Raw genomic sequence first — 15255 nt, forward strand, 5'->3', positions numbered from 1 at the left:
GAAATAACGATGTGTTTCAGTGACTAAATAATATATCTCCTATTGTTTTGTTAAAAATATTTGATGGGCACACAAAGAAAATTATGCTTCAGAAATATGTGGTTTCTAGAAATGTAACGTGATTGGGGATATGCGACAAAATTGAGAAAATGCTAGGTTAAACATTAACGGCAGGAAACATATGGCAGAAGTCAGTTGCACCAGGCACATTTGTCACTGGATGCATCAAAATGTCCCCAATAAAGTCGTATGAAATTCAGTCAGGCCAGAGAGGGGGTTTCATAAATGTGACCTTTGGATAAGGTCGTTTTGTGACAAATGTTTTAGAGTTTAATTTCTTTGGACAAATCATGCCATTGAGCTTATAAATTGCATTGAAAATAGTGCATGGATGTTTTCGTCTGGTTTCTTCGTGAATAAAATCTGTTTCTTCCAAAGATTTAACCAGATGAGAAAAACTCGATAGGGTCATGTTGCCAGATGAAGCGTTCCAGTCGTAGCTAAAGAATGTTGATTGTTGAACAGCGTTCAAAATATTCGCCGGCCCGGAGGCCCAGCCTGACCCAAAACAAATAGGTTCTTGCTTTTTGCTTTTATGCATTCTTCAGAAGAATGTTTGCTATTAACATTTAATTCACACGGAAGGTGGTTCTGAACAATGTATACTGTTGAACTGCTCCATATACAGCGTGTAAGACATAGTGGTCAAAGGAGATTTTCATCTGTACACGGAGAGAATGGTCGGTTTGTTAGTTCTGACGAGATAGTGACTGAACAAAATCCAGCAGTATTTTTCGATACCACTTTCTTACAATCATTAATTCAATCAGGTATGTTTACGCTTTTATTTATATAATTTTGTTTCTCACAGTCGATCAGGCAGATGAGTATATAAAAATATAGGACAAAAAGAAATGAAAAATATGCAATACAACTGTTTTAGATATTTTATTGGCCAGTAAAGATGGAAAGTTATTATTGTAATAAAAGCTTGCCAAGTCCCTACATCCTCATTCCAAGAGAAAGTCCTCCACCATCTTGTTGAATTCGTCAGCTTTTTTAATATGAATGTAATGATCTCCCTCGGGTACATTGTGCAGCCTAAACAGGAAAAACATGTCACAATGCAGGTTATTACACTGTTAGTGACTTTCACATTAATTCTCCAACAGGCGCCAATCTACTTTTATAAACTTTCATGTTGTTTCCTTTCATGCTCATGTGTTAAATCTAAATTGAATAGTGCCTAGACATGATGTTAAAACTTATCCCCTTCAGCAGTTGTACCTGTTGTGATAAAGGCAGTCAACCATACACCAAAGCGTTTATCAAGTTACAGATCGATACTTTACCTCTAGAATGCCAGTTTGGGGTACGGTTTGATCATAATTACACTTTTCCTGCAATTTTGAATGTATTCATTTCAATGCTTGAATAGCAAAGTACTTAGAAAAAAGAAACATGCATTAAATGAATGTTGTTTATCACAAAATATTCTGTTTTCTTGTTTCCTGATATTGATCCAAATATTTTCCCATCCAAATGCATATGAGTAAGTGGTAAGGGTATACTTGCTGTTTGTTATTCTAGAGAAATCTGATTTCTATGTTCTCAAACTTTATATGGCATAATTGTATAACATGTTGCCTGTGACGGAGGAATAATGTTTCTTGATAGAGTGATTGAAAAACAGAAGGTAACGTAACTGTCAAATTTTCAAAGCAAGAGTAAAAAGTCTGTACTTGTAAGAAAACAAAGTTTTATTTTCCACGAAATGTTAAATTTGTACATATACAGATAACGAGTGTAACGTATCTGTTGATAGGGTATTTGGTTGGTAAAACCATTTCTGGGTTCGTTTAAGACAGGTTTCAACTGTAATCAGCAGATTTCAGGCTGTATGAACTACGTGAGGTGATGATGTGGCTTGTGTGTATGCTATACGGCAGTGGAGAAGTTACGTTTCGATTAATTCTATCCGTTCAAAATCTCGGGTACCTGACTCAGCCTAACTGAAAACATAAAACTAGCTTTTCCTATACAGCATTGGTAAAGTAAAACGCCGTCACGGTGTTAGGTTATTCTGCAGGCCTTCAACATCTTTGAAAAACAGTTTTCATTAACAACCATCAGTTACACCTAAACACACAGTATTTGTAGCAGCAGCGATGCATCAGTTCACCTAGGTGGCGACAGCATCGTTTGATGTCATTGGTAAAACTTCTTTGGACGAAAGACATATTTCCATATAGGGTTCTTCATTTTAAACAGATATAAGACAATAAACTAGCTCAAGCTGATTACAAATGCGACTTTAGACAGACTATATTTACCAAAGTGAGCTCTAGCAACATCACCATCTGATATATTTGGCCTACTTTAGGCAGCTATAAAACAGGAAAATGTGGAAACATTGTCATTTGTTTTCTGTTTAAAGGTGAATCTCACAACGTTATAGACAGGACAAAATAAGTTAGGGATATTGGTATTTTTATGAGTGATATCTTGTCAGTGTGGCAATAAATAATTATATCATGATGATTTCAGATTTTACATATATCCCTAACTATTGTTGTCCAGTATATGAAAAACGACTATAACTGATATATTATGTGGCTGTTTAAAGTGTTAACGATAGAGCGACACAGAATCATGGTACTGGCGCCTGTTAGTGGAGAATGGATGTTCTGTCAACACTATTCCAGCAATTCAATCCTGAAATAATCTAGCCTGGACCAGACAATACTGTGATTGCAAACATGATTAGGTGAGTGAGTAAGTGGGTGAGTGGGTGAGTGAGTGAGTGATCGAGTGACTGAGTGAATGAAGTGAAGTTTTACACCGCACTCGGCAATATTTCAGCTATACGACGGTGGTATCTAAATAGTCGAGTCAGGACCAGACAAGCAACAGCATGAGCATCGCTCTTTGTAAACATGAGCAACGGTCCACATCTTGTTTCCCTCACCACCAAGTGGGTGGTGATGGTCAGCCTCCAGACTTTATCGGGTACAAATCACCCAGAAGATGTTCTGTTACTTCGTGTTTTGTATCTTGATGGCTTTGCTCTTTACTCAGACATCGATTATTTATTTAACAACCAATGTTACGTCTGGACTACAACTGAAGGCAATATTGTGAACGTGCCATGTGTAGGCCATATAAAGCCCGCATTGGCAAGCATGAACCCAATACAAACAAACAAAGCTTAGTTATCCATCAAGTATTATTCACGTTCACCAGCCATTGAAACATCAACATCTGCTGGATATATGGGTCAATAAAATGTGTGCACGTTTGTAAAGTTATAATCTCCTGCAGTCAGTTAATAATATATTCGACAATTGGAAAACAGGTGACACAGACTCAGACACAGACACAGACACACAGAGAGAGACACACACACACATACACACACGCACACACACACGCACACGGACACACACTGTGATCAAATGAGTTGACAAACCTTGAGTTCTTTATATGTTTGCTGAGATACACCGGATGTTCTGAGCTCGTCTGAGGGTCTTTCATGCCATGGAGGATGAACGTCGGACACGTGATGTTCTCCAGTTCCGCCTTGCAGATGTCACCTGCAGAGTGAGTGTGTAAGATGTAGCTGGAAATTGTCACCATTGTTACCTCATCAATCATGTCTGGAATAACAATGCCTGGCCTCCACTTCCATCTTCCATTTTGCGCCTATTAAATACTGATTTCCCTTGTTACATCCTAACCGTTGTTGTTTTCACATAGGTGTTTGTTTCCTCGTTGTTTCTTTCACCTGATGGAGGAATAAGAATATACTGCCAAACCTACAGTGAGTGAGCGAGCGAGTTTACAGATGGCGGCGGTCTGTAAAAAAACGTTGAAACGTCGACACCATCAGAATAATGACGTTGAAATCCATACAATTTTGTCTTTATGAGTCTAAAACCGGGATTCAAATCAACTCACTCACTCACTCTGACTGTCAGTGAACGTACCGTTGCTGTGTGCGAGGCAGTTTTTGTTTGCTTTTATCCACTTGCTCCAATGAGCCTGGAGGTACTCATGCCCATATATCTGGATAAACGGCTCCATCCTCTTGGGACTCCAGGTATAAATATCCTCTAGACCTGCAGACAGCACATAAATTAGCGGAGCATGCAAGAACTCTCACATCATGCGGATGGGGTGTGGTGTTTGGTGTCGGATGGCTTTGTCGGGTGGACGGATGGAGTGGACGGAGGTCAGGTAGAGTTGGCGTGTAAGGGTGTAGAAGTTTGGGATTTGGGTGTCATGTCGGGGTGACAAGGCCACGGGACGTGTGGGGGTAGGGACTTGGTAGGACACTGGCATGTGGGGTGGAAGGTAGGGGTCAGGGTACCACATACAGGGATGGGGCGCATGTGGGCGTTGCATGTGCTGATGTGGCATAGAATGTTGGCGTGGCACGAGAGCTGAAGTGAACAGGATGGCTGAATCGTTATCCACAATGGTTAACGCGGGATAATTCTGATTGGAAATATGATTGATGGGTGTATATATTTATGGGCAGTGTCCTCCTCTGAGGATCATGTGAAAAATCCTCATGTAAAATGCTTTTATGTTATCATGTTAAATCATGTGTATTCTATTCACTCCAAACAGAAATGCACAGGTGATATTGATAAATGAAAATTCAAATAAGTTCCAAAAATAGTGTTTGATTGTTAAAATCTCGTCATTATAATGCCATTTAGAAAAGGTTGTTCGCAATATGCACGTGTAGATCTGAAGATCGAGAATGGTCACTGGCACTGACACTGGCAGCTAAAAGAAAGAATATCGTTATACCGCGACAAACACTGGATGTCTGGAGGCTGGAGAGTATCAAGCTGCTGTTGCATACCTCGTCAGTGTTCACGGAAGTACCACCAGTCGTTTATGGAACCAGTATCAACAAAGTGATTCTAAGCAAGAATGATTACACAACAGTTCAGGATATGTACATCAGGGTACTTCATGTGTCAACTGCAGCTAAAAATGCAGCTGTGAGTGTAGTGCCTGGTTTGAAGAGAACTCACGCAATCCATTCTTAATCGTCTACGAGAAGCTGGATTTCGAGACAGAAGACACTATTTTGGTCGAGTAGTGTAATATCGTTCGAGCCTGGATCTATAGAACTGGTGACATGCGTAGGGGGATCCAGAGGGGGTTGAAGAACTGTCGATATGTGGTGTGAGTGCCATGGTGCGGGGAGACCTATCCTACATGCCTAACTTTCAACTGTAATTCAACTGTTATTCCATACAGAGATGAAATCTTCAGGATTTAAATGGTTCAGATCACTGCCCGCCTGAGAGAGTTGTTCCAGCAAGCTAATGACAGGTCTCACATAGCACGTGCAACTACTGAGCATCTTAAGAAGGAGAACATTTCAGTCCTTCCAAACCGTCTTCAAAACGACCCAACCTCAACCCCATCGAGCATTTGTTGGATGACCTTGGGCAAACGTCAACCGGCGCCCCAGATTTAGGTCAACTGCCGCATGCATTACAAGAGAAATGTGCCAGAATTGCATTCAGTCACTTATTCCGCCCATGCCGAGAAGTCCAGAGCAGTGCTGGAACCTCATGGTGGTCACAAGAAACATTGAACACAACACTCAGTTGTGAACGGACTGTTGGCAGAAACCAATTCAGAATTGCAGGTGATATCTCATGTTAAAGTTTAAATTCTTGAAAATACACCAGTGCGTTTCTATTTTGAGAGAGTATACATTAAACGTTAAAGTGTTTCAAGGCAACCCTTTTCACCCATGTTTTACCATTTTGTTTCTGTATTCGACCCATTAACCAATCCAAGGAACCACTTTTAAAAAGTATGTTGACAATTTGTCCCACCGATTGTACAGTGTTGTGGTAGAAAAGAGTGTGAACCTCGCTGTGTCTTGATATCCTTCTCAATAATGTAGGAACTGGCTCCCCACACGACCAGCTTCCGCAGATGCTCTGGGTATTGTGCCGCGAGGATCAAACCAGTAGCTCCACCATCGCTGAAGCCAAGCACAGAAAACTTCTTCCGTCCCAAAGTCTGGAAGTTAACATCAATTCCTTTATATTACTACTGCTTGACAAGTATTAGATGAGCCACGACCTGACAACTGAACCCAATTTGCATATATGGGAACGCCCTCCAGAACGTTCCATTTGAAACAAGAGGGAAACAGGTTGTCGTCTAAATATTGAAAAGTTCAATTTCCTCGTGCGAATCGTGTCGTGATGGTGTTTTGCTGAACTAAATCACTCTGCGAGACACGTGTTAATCGTCTCTTCTTGTGAGACCCGAAGCGGTTCAGGGTAGAACAGGCCTTCAGCAACCCATGCTCGCCATAATGGGCGACTTTGCTTGTTGTAATAGGCTTTTAACGGGATCGGGTGGTCAGGTTCGCTGACTTTGTTGACACATGTCATCGGTTTCCAATTGCGCATATGCTCATGCTGTTGATCACTGGATTGTCTGCTTCAGACTCGATTACTGGCATCCCGGCGCCATATAGCTGGTATATTGCTGAGTGCGGCTTAAGACTAAACTCACTCACTTACTCTTCTTGTGAATTGACTGCTGACATATTGATGTGTCCGGGTCTGGTGGCTCGTATGTATCACTGGTGATCTAATGTTCTAATACAACATTCAGATCCCAAGCTGGTGCCTTAAACTTTCATAGTTGGTCCTCCAACTTGAACGAGCGCAGCAAGGCGACTAATTCTGGCGCGAGTCGATCTGCGAAGATCCAAGGTTGCAACAACGACGGTTTCCATGAGCTTGTTTGGTGTGCGGATAGACGAGAAGATTCCTCCATTTCGGTAGTGATGGTTTTCCTAGTTCGTCTTTGAGTACTGGAAACCATTCCGTCACTGGCCAATAAGGCACAACCAAAGTCAGTCGTAGCATCTTCGTTTGTTTGATTTTTCCGATTACTTTCCGTAGTAGAACTGGAGGCAGGAACGCGTGGGAGATCAGTCCTTCCCTTGAAATGCTTAGAGCGTCTGTTGCCTATGCAAGCAGTTCCGGTAGTGGAGATACGAATGCTGGCATCTGTTTCTTGAATCTTGTCGCAAATACGTCTATTTGCGGTGATGTGAACGTTTGACTGACTAGCCAAAATGTTTTCTGGTTTAACATCCATTCCGTTGGAGTTGGTTGTAGGGGACGCGATGGAACATCGGCCATGACATTCCTTGCTCTGGAATGTGGCATGCCTTTATGCACATGTTCAGATCGTCGACGATGTCGAACTGTTGAAACGTTAGCTGCAGCCGAGGACGCTACTGTGGAGATGTCCGCATGAACCATCAGTAGTTTGTTCCTCATTATGCTCGTGTTGTACTGCGTCGATTTCATCTGCAAGTGACTGATGTGACGAATGCGTTCCTGGCTTGTCCACTTCCCTGCTGCAACATCGTTGTCTAGGTGAACTCCCCATCATTGTAGCGACGCATCCACGTATAGAGGAGTGTTGCAGTCCGGCTCTGTCAAATAAGATCCTGCGTAAACATTCGACCTGTGAATCCACCATGACAGGTATGGCTTCAGTGTGTCCAGAACTGTTATCTGATCAGAACTGTCCAGGTGAGTACTCACGAACCGTTGTAATGGTTGCAGTCTTCCCCTCTGGGTCATATCCTGCACAGAGGTGAGTAGACCGAGAAGACATTGCCACTGTCGTAGTGATAGCAGAGAGAGTAGTGCTTGAATATTAGTCCAGCGATCCCCTGGGACAACAGTGTGATTCAGTGTTGTGAAGAAACGCATTCCCAGGAATTATGGATCTTGTTGTGGCTTTAGACCCGATTTTAGTAGATTTACAAGCCATCCAAGTTGTGTGAGCAGTTTGATGTTGACGTCCAACTGCACTCTGAGTTGACTTATGTGGTGATGCATTTGAATGCCGTCGACCAGGCAAAAGACAGCCTAGCTCTCAATGATGGTTACAAAGATAAACAACCAAGGGACCGATGATATTCCAAACGGTAGGACGGTCCATTTGAAGTGACGACCGTTAAATAGGAAGCGTAGATATTTCCTAGATTCTGGATGAATTGAGATATGTAGGTAAGCATCCTCTGTCGGGTCTGAGTAGAACATCCTTGTTGAATTCCTTAAAACTGTAAACGATCCTAACTTTTCCCGGGAATAGGTCTTTGGCACTCCAAAACTTGGGGAGTAGAATCTGGACGTGAGATTCCGTGAATTTAGCTCCTCGGCTGTGCCTTTTTTCCTGTAAGTTCTGTATGTTGTCTGCTGGTTTGTCCACTTAATCCTATGCATACACGAAGAGAGCTGTGTCTCTTGTGAGAGACGGTGTGGCCTTTAGTTGGATCCTGTAGCTCGTCCTGAGCTAAGTATCTGAGAGACGTAACCGTCGTGGAGGATGCCCGAACTTTTGCGGTAGCGTTGTAGACGTCCACCACTGGTGATGGTTGCACAGGAACGGCTGGAGGTGGAAGGCTGCAGTTGTTCTGCACCTGATCTTCAGCGCTACTGTCCTCTTGCACCCTTGGAAGGAAGTCCTTTCCCAAGGAAACTCTTGTTGTTTCTGGTCGAGCAGTGAAAGGATCCCTTGTTGCTCCTGAGGTTTGTGTGCTTCTTGTTCCTGGTTTTCTGGACTCGGGAAAATTTTGATTTGTTGGAGTAACGCTGTGACGTCTGCCAAGTAACACTGACCAAGGTATCAATGGACTTAATCTTTATGACTTCATGTGAGTCATCTTGGCGATGTCCTCATTCCTTCCACTGAAGACTGTTGTCGATGACCAAAGGGGCCCGTAATAATGGCTTGGTAAATCTCTCTCAGGAGTGAATCCAGCGGATGTAGAGGCCTGGTGGTCGACCATAAATTGTTGATCCTTCTTTTGTGTGGTGTAATCTGAGAGGATCATCCTATTCTCTTCATTCTAAGGATTCCTAAAGCGGGAAATGAGCACCTCATTAAGAGCCTGGGACCGTGAAAGTCTGAAGAAGGTGCACCTGCTAGTAGTGTCCAATTGTGCCATCCGTTCATCATCCGAGCCTCATCTATGACAGGACCTTTTATGAATGGCTGCATATGATGAAGAGGAAATCTCAGCGCATTAAATGACCTGAGTTGGTTCTGATACTTCGTTACAATGCTGAAGGCTGTAGTGAGACTGTCAGAGACAGTAGTTATCAGTGCAATAGGTGGAAGGGTTAGTGAATCGAAGTCATTGTCCACCATCTTGTAAGTAATTGGATTCCTTACACGGGGATGACGTCCAAGCCGTTGGTAATCCATGATGTTACTTCCAAGTCCTAAAATACGACCTCCTTGCCGTCCTCCCATACAGATCGGGGAAATATCTTTCAGAGGATTCATTCCTTTCCGTCTCCGTGTGTGAATGCTTTCGCGAATGCTCATTATGGGTTCGCCGAATGTCCTTGCGTTGAGCCTCAGAGTGCTCTTCCTGCCTGTGTGATGCTTTACAGTATTCCACATTCCATAAATGCGTTCACACAGGTCTGCGCACGTGCCCCGAATCCGATACCGACAACTATCATTATCTAGATCTATAGCGTCCAGGAGATGCATGTGGTGAATCCTTTCTGCTTGAACGTGATCCATGCGTGCATGCACTAGCTGAGTCGAGCAAAGTAGCAAACTGAGGCTCCTCCAAACTTCAAAGAAGAGAAGATTTAGCAGACGGTGAGGACTTACTGGAATGTGAGCGTTCATCCAAAGTCCTCTTCATTCGGGATTGCATTCTCCCCTGTTGATCCTTTGTGCAAGGCTACAGTCATCGCCAGTGACTGAAGTTTCCTCTGCAAAGCAGTGCTCCATGATGTTCATCATTTGCTCTGTGAACTGTTGCATGAAGATCCCTGTGTGGAAGGTCTGTGTACCATGCTGTAGCTGCATCTGGGCAGATGATGTATCTGAGTTGTCGAGGTTACCCGTAGAACTGCCAGTTATCTGTGTTGTTAGAAGGCCACCCTGAAGGTCTAGTAGATGTAGACTGGCGAGATGCTTTACTGACGACTGATAACTCGGGAAACAGTCGAGGAGGCTCATCAAATATGTCGACCTGTCCAGCGGGACGATCTCCTCGTTGTAGAGTTGGACCTCGATGTAGAGTTGGAGTGTGGCTTCAATGAAGATTTGGCAGCTGAAGTACTTCGTCCTCGATGACGTGGATGACTTCAACGTCTTATCTTGTGATGACCCCAAGTCCGGTGATGACCTCTTTTGGGACTTGGCTGCTACCTCCATACTATCGTGGCTCGTGGCTCGTGGCTCTGCCCCAGGCGATTCACTGGAAACATGAACAATAACAGCAGATAACATACTGTTACTAGATCCTCTATCAACCGATTTACCAGATATGACTTAAGAGTGCCTTGTAATTTTGTCCCTTGCACGTCTATGAACAGTAAATAAGTATAGACTAAATTCTGTATCAGACAATTTCTTACAGAGTTGACAGCAAACACTGGAAGAACACACGGTGGTGAAAGATGGACATAAGAAATGCGGATCAGCCGCAGACAGCCGGTACCTATACTGGGAGCATGATTTCATCAGATGAAAACAAAAGTTCACGTGATGAAATACATGCCCAATAACATACAAAGAACCTAAATTTATCAAACATTTCAAGACATAATGATAGAAAATACAGACCAAACGTCGTATACAATCTACAGGTACATCTGCACTAGGGACCGAAATATAAAACGATGTATATGTCGTATAGGGACTCTAAGATGCTTCCAATCGTCTTGCAAGGCAATAGATGAGAGAGTGACAAGCATGGCATGTCTTTCATGACCGATAAGGGTGTCAATAATGAATGTAGGCTACTCGTGGTTGAGTGTGATTGTACATCCGCTTCCAGAAGGGACCTTCAAAGGGATTTCAAGTGTTCCACTATTATTCAAAAAGACACGCCGCACACTATATGGCAGCGGTCTGTAAATATCGAGTGTGAACCATATAATCCAGTGATCAACAGTATGGGCATCGATCTGCGCAATTAGGAACCTATGACATGACAACGAGCCTGACCATCCATCCCTTTAGCCGCCTGACGCCGGACATTTACGGGTCTAAAGAGGGAGAATTAGCATAATAGCATGAGTCAGGATGGGGAAAAATAGTTCATATTTGAAGAAATAAATCAAACTAAAATGGTTAGTACAAGGTAGATAAGATGGGCGAATACCGTAAAGGGCAGGTTGTGTAACTGCCCCGTCCAAACCCCATCTTTGTTCCCGGCGTGTTTATTGTAGGTCTAGTCTGGCACCAAAAAACTCCACTGTGAACGTATATTGTGGGCACAATTGCACTTGCTGGTGGCTACATGTCCTGCAAAATACGTTTACTGACGTCATGAACTGATCACATCGAACAGTTCTTGGATAAAAAACATCTAGCCTTGAGACGTCAAACCAAGAATGTTCGCACGCTGGGCGCCATGTTAGTACAACAATGGCACAAGCTGCCTAATACTGCGTTCAAGGATATTACGTTTGGACGAAAGGGGAACTGTGGTATCAGTCACTGCATCAGAGTTGAAAATCGATGTATCACATTTGGACATTTCAACTTTCAGCATGACATTCTTCAATGTAATAACAAGTATCGGGACATTATGAATGGTAATCAGTTACTGACATAGAAAATTAACTGATCTGAAATTCCGACTGTACATTCATGACAGCAACTGCATCTTGTGCATCTCGATGGCGGAAATTGTCTGGCCAGTCCCGCTTAGGGGGAATACTTCGTCCATAACCTCGAGGATCAAAGCCAAATACTGTGAACTTTTCTGGATTCATCTTTTCTAGCTGGTTATTGAAGTCCGTCATGGAACATCCTGTAATCAGATTAGTGAGTGAGTGAGCGGGTGAGTGAGAGGCTGACGGAGTGAGTGAGTGACAAAGTTATTAAGGAGTCAACAAAATTCAAACTATGGTATACAGTATCCTTTCTATAATCTGGGTGTGGACAGGCAAACAAGTGGTTGATAAGCAGTGACGTATACCACTGGGGAATGTTTATACCAAATCCGAATGGTCATACATTTTGGATTGCACGGTATCTTAGTTACAAGCGATGCTTGTCTTAGACTGTGACCAGTGAAACAATATAACAAAGGACATTTCTGGACATTAAACCTACGGTCATTGACCTCGGGTGTACAACAGCACCGACCCGTGAAGGTTCGGAGTAGAATACACTTTCTGCAACCCTGCTTGCCATAAAAGGCGACTATGCTTGTTGTAAGAGGCGACTAACGGGATCAGGTGGTTAGGCTCGATGACTGGGTTGATGCATGTTATCGGTTCCCATTTGCGCAGATCGATACTCAAGCTGTTGATCACTGGATTGTTTGGTCCATATTCGATATTTACAGACCGCCATCATATAGCTGGAATATTGCTGAGTGCGGCGTAAAACTAAACTCACTCATTCATAACAGCACCGAGATCTGCATCACCATATACAACTGGAACACCTATGGTGTCAGAACATCTGGCTGAAACACAACATCCCTGAAACTGGCCTCCAACCTACCCAAGGCTCCCGGCAGTAACAGGACAGTATGATCCCCATATCCAGACTGTTCACAATGAAAGTCCACTCCATTTGCCTTGACTTGTAGCGAGACTCTACGGGCTGAATACAATCTGCAAACAAAGTTAAACATTAATTTAAATTAAATTAAACTTTTCGCTCTACCCTGCGTATAGTGTAATAAAGTACAGTAAGATGACTGATTTTAGCTTTTCTAGGGGTATCGTACCCTTTTACATATCTCTGCATCAACCTTATGTGAGAAAGACACGTGCGTGAGATGTCAGTCAATAGATGAGACATATTCATCACATATGTGAAAGCATAAAATACATTTGAGACGACCCCTTGTGCCTGTCGGCAGCACATGCATTCCATGGCAGGTGAGTCGATGGTCTATTGTCATCCCTGGCAGAGCGACATACATGACATTTATGTTTTGACTGATCTGTTGTTTTCAGCAGCTATTCGTGTTTTTTCGATTGTACAAGTAAACATGTTTTTTCAAGATATCTTGTTACGCATCCCACTTATCGTCCAGTAAGGCCTATGTGGGTTACTTCAACATATGTACCTGTGTCAAGAAAATTCGTAAAGAAGTTGATATCCTTAACGTTTTTTCATTCCTGGTTTACAGTCATATGACATGAACCATGTGACTCAGTCATTTGCAGCGTGTGCCAATGTTTTAGCTCACCGGCGAGAATATGTCTCTTTGGAGCATTCAATAATAATAATGATATAGTTCCACATCACCGAGGGGCATGTACCAAGTACATAGATTACCCAAGATATCTGTAAACCTACAAAAAATATTTGTACAATAATGTAGTCACAACGTTTAAAAAAGCAGTTAAACCAGGAATTATTAGAATGCTTGCCACGGGTCTTTTTCTTATTCTGCGAAGAGTGTGATCAAGTTAGCTTTCAATACGGACTGCACGATATGGCACAACTGAAAACACACACGTGCTCGCAATTAATATAATGTCCACCGCCGCTAAAGAAGAACGAAATATATATAGCATATTTACTACTCTTTATGTGTTGGTCACATACAAAATGCCTGAAATGACTGGTGTCTGCATAATAACCTAGCATCAATATTTTATGAGATATCGCGTTTACAAAAATTTGGAAAGTGGTCAAAGTGTTGAGGTGATTTTTTAAAGGTATGGCCAAAGTCACCCAAATCAACTGGTGGCCACATAATCCCCCAAAGTAGGTTGTCGCCAAATTTGAATATATTGAGTACAAAAGTCCATGAAATATCACGTTAACAAAAGTTTAATCAGTGGTCAAAGTGCCATGGTGATCTCGAAGATAAGGTCAAGGGTACAACAGACATTGGGTACAACAGTCCATGAGATATCGTGTTAACATTTTGAAAAGTGTTCAAAGTTTCATGGTGACCATAAAGATGAAGTTACAGCCACCCAAATCAAATCACTCAATCAATCTGAAGATATTGGGTGCAACAAGACATGACATTTCGCGTCCACAAGAATCGGGACGCACGTACAGACGCTGGTGAATACAATATTGGCTGTCACCAAATTTAAAGACACTGGGTACAACAGTTCAAAGAATATCGCGTTAACAAGAAACGGGATGTACCTACAGACGCTGGTGAATAGGGTGTCACCACATTTAAAGACACTGGGAACAACAGTTCAAGGAATATCGCGTTAACAAGAATCGGGACATACGGACGGACGTACAGACGCTACGGAGTCCCACGCTCCTCGTTGTGGCGGGGACAAAAATCACCCTCACGTTATAGGTTTCAGCACGATTAGAAAATGCACTGACCTCAAGTTCCAGCAGACTGATATCAAAACACAATACGCGATCTGGTATTCAACTCTGACAACTTCACCAACTGCACTTTCCCCTCTCTAAGTCTGCATGTTCATGTCGGCGAGGAAACACAAACTAGCCGTCAGGAGATTGTGCACAACACCTTTAACAACAACACACCTTTACATGTTGTGTTGCTGATGGTAAAAGCCACGTTGTAACAGAGAACATAATCCAACATGCATGTCATACCGAACTTTGTGCTGGAACTGTTCCCTGAATGCAGTCTGTGAACTCTGTAGTAACAGACGCTGTAGCCACTGTTGAGCAGAAAGTGACAAACAGCCAGTGAAAATACCCATCTTCCCATCACAAATCACACGTGCCATATTTCACAAGGGAAGTAACTCTCTTGACGTGAACTAGTTGAAATAGTCACCTGCATTTTCAGCTGAGCCGTCGTACCAGCTTTACAAATATGTTTCCAGCCCATTAAATAGCTGCTAGTGCTTGTATAGTGTGCGAGCGCTTATTTCGAACACTGGATCAGAAATGAAAGAAAAACAACAAAACGTGAATAATCCTCTAACGTAATTTACATTACAATGGCATTCAATTAATTGTATGATTACATCTTTTGCTGTGTGTTGTATACCTGGGCAGGTATGCAACATATGTGAATAGGCACTCGGCCCGTGTAACGAATAGCAGAGAGGAAGCATTTTGTTCATGTCATAGATTTGTCTCTCGTATTGTGTGTGTCATGCTGTTCACAGCCTGTATTCAGCAATCTTAAGAAACTGCTGGGGAATTTAAGTACACCTCCAAATTAATTATTGAGGATTCTTAAAATATGACAAATAATTTGGTATTTGCTAACGTATATGAACTGGT

General features: G+C 42.5%; 1 protein-coding gene across 1 annotated transcript; it reads right to left on the minus strand.

The window, feature by feature from the left end:
- Positions 1-953: 953 nt before the first annotated feature.
- LOC137257546 (valacyclovir hydrolase-like) lies at positions 954-14750 on the minus strand. The gene is made up of 7 exons (XM_067794871.1): positions 14614-14750; positions 12562-12674; positions 11694-11860; positions 5904-6057; positions 3987-4118; positions 3470-3593; positions 954-1101 (listed from the first exon to the last, which is right to left on the minus strand). Exons 1-7 carry the CDS (start codon positions 14748-14750, stop codon positions 1011-1013), a joined length of 918 nt encoding a protein of 305 aa, XP_067650972.1. The 3' UTR covers positions 954-1010.
- Positions 14751-15255: the final 505 nt, after the last annotated feature.

This window comes from Haliotis asinina, chromosome 12 (genome assembly GCF_037392515.1).
Source record: "Haliotis asinina isolate JCU_RB_2024 chromosome 12, JCU_Hal_asi_v2, whole genome shotgun sequence".
NCBI lineage: Eukaryota > Metazoa > Mollusca > Gastropoda > Lepetellida > Haliotidae > Haliotis > Haliotis asinina.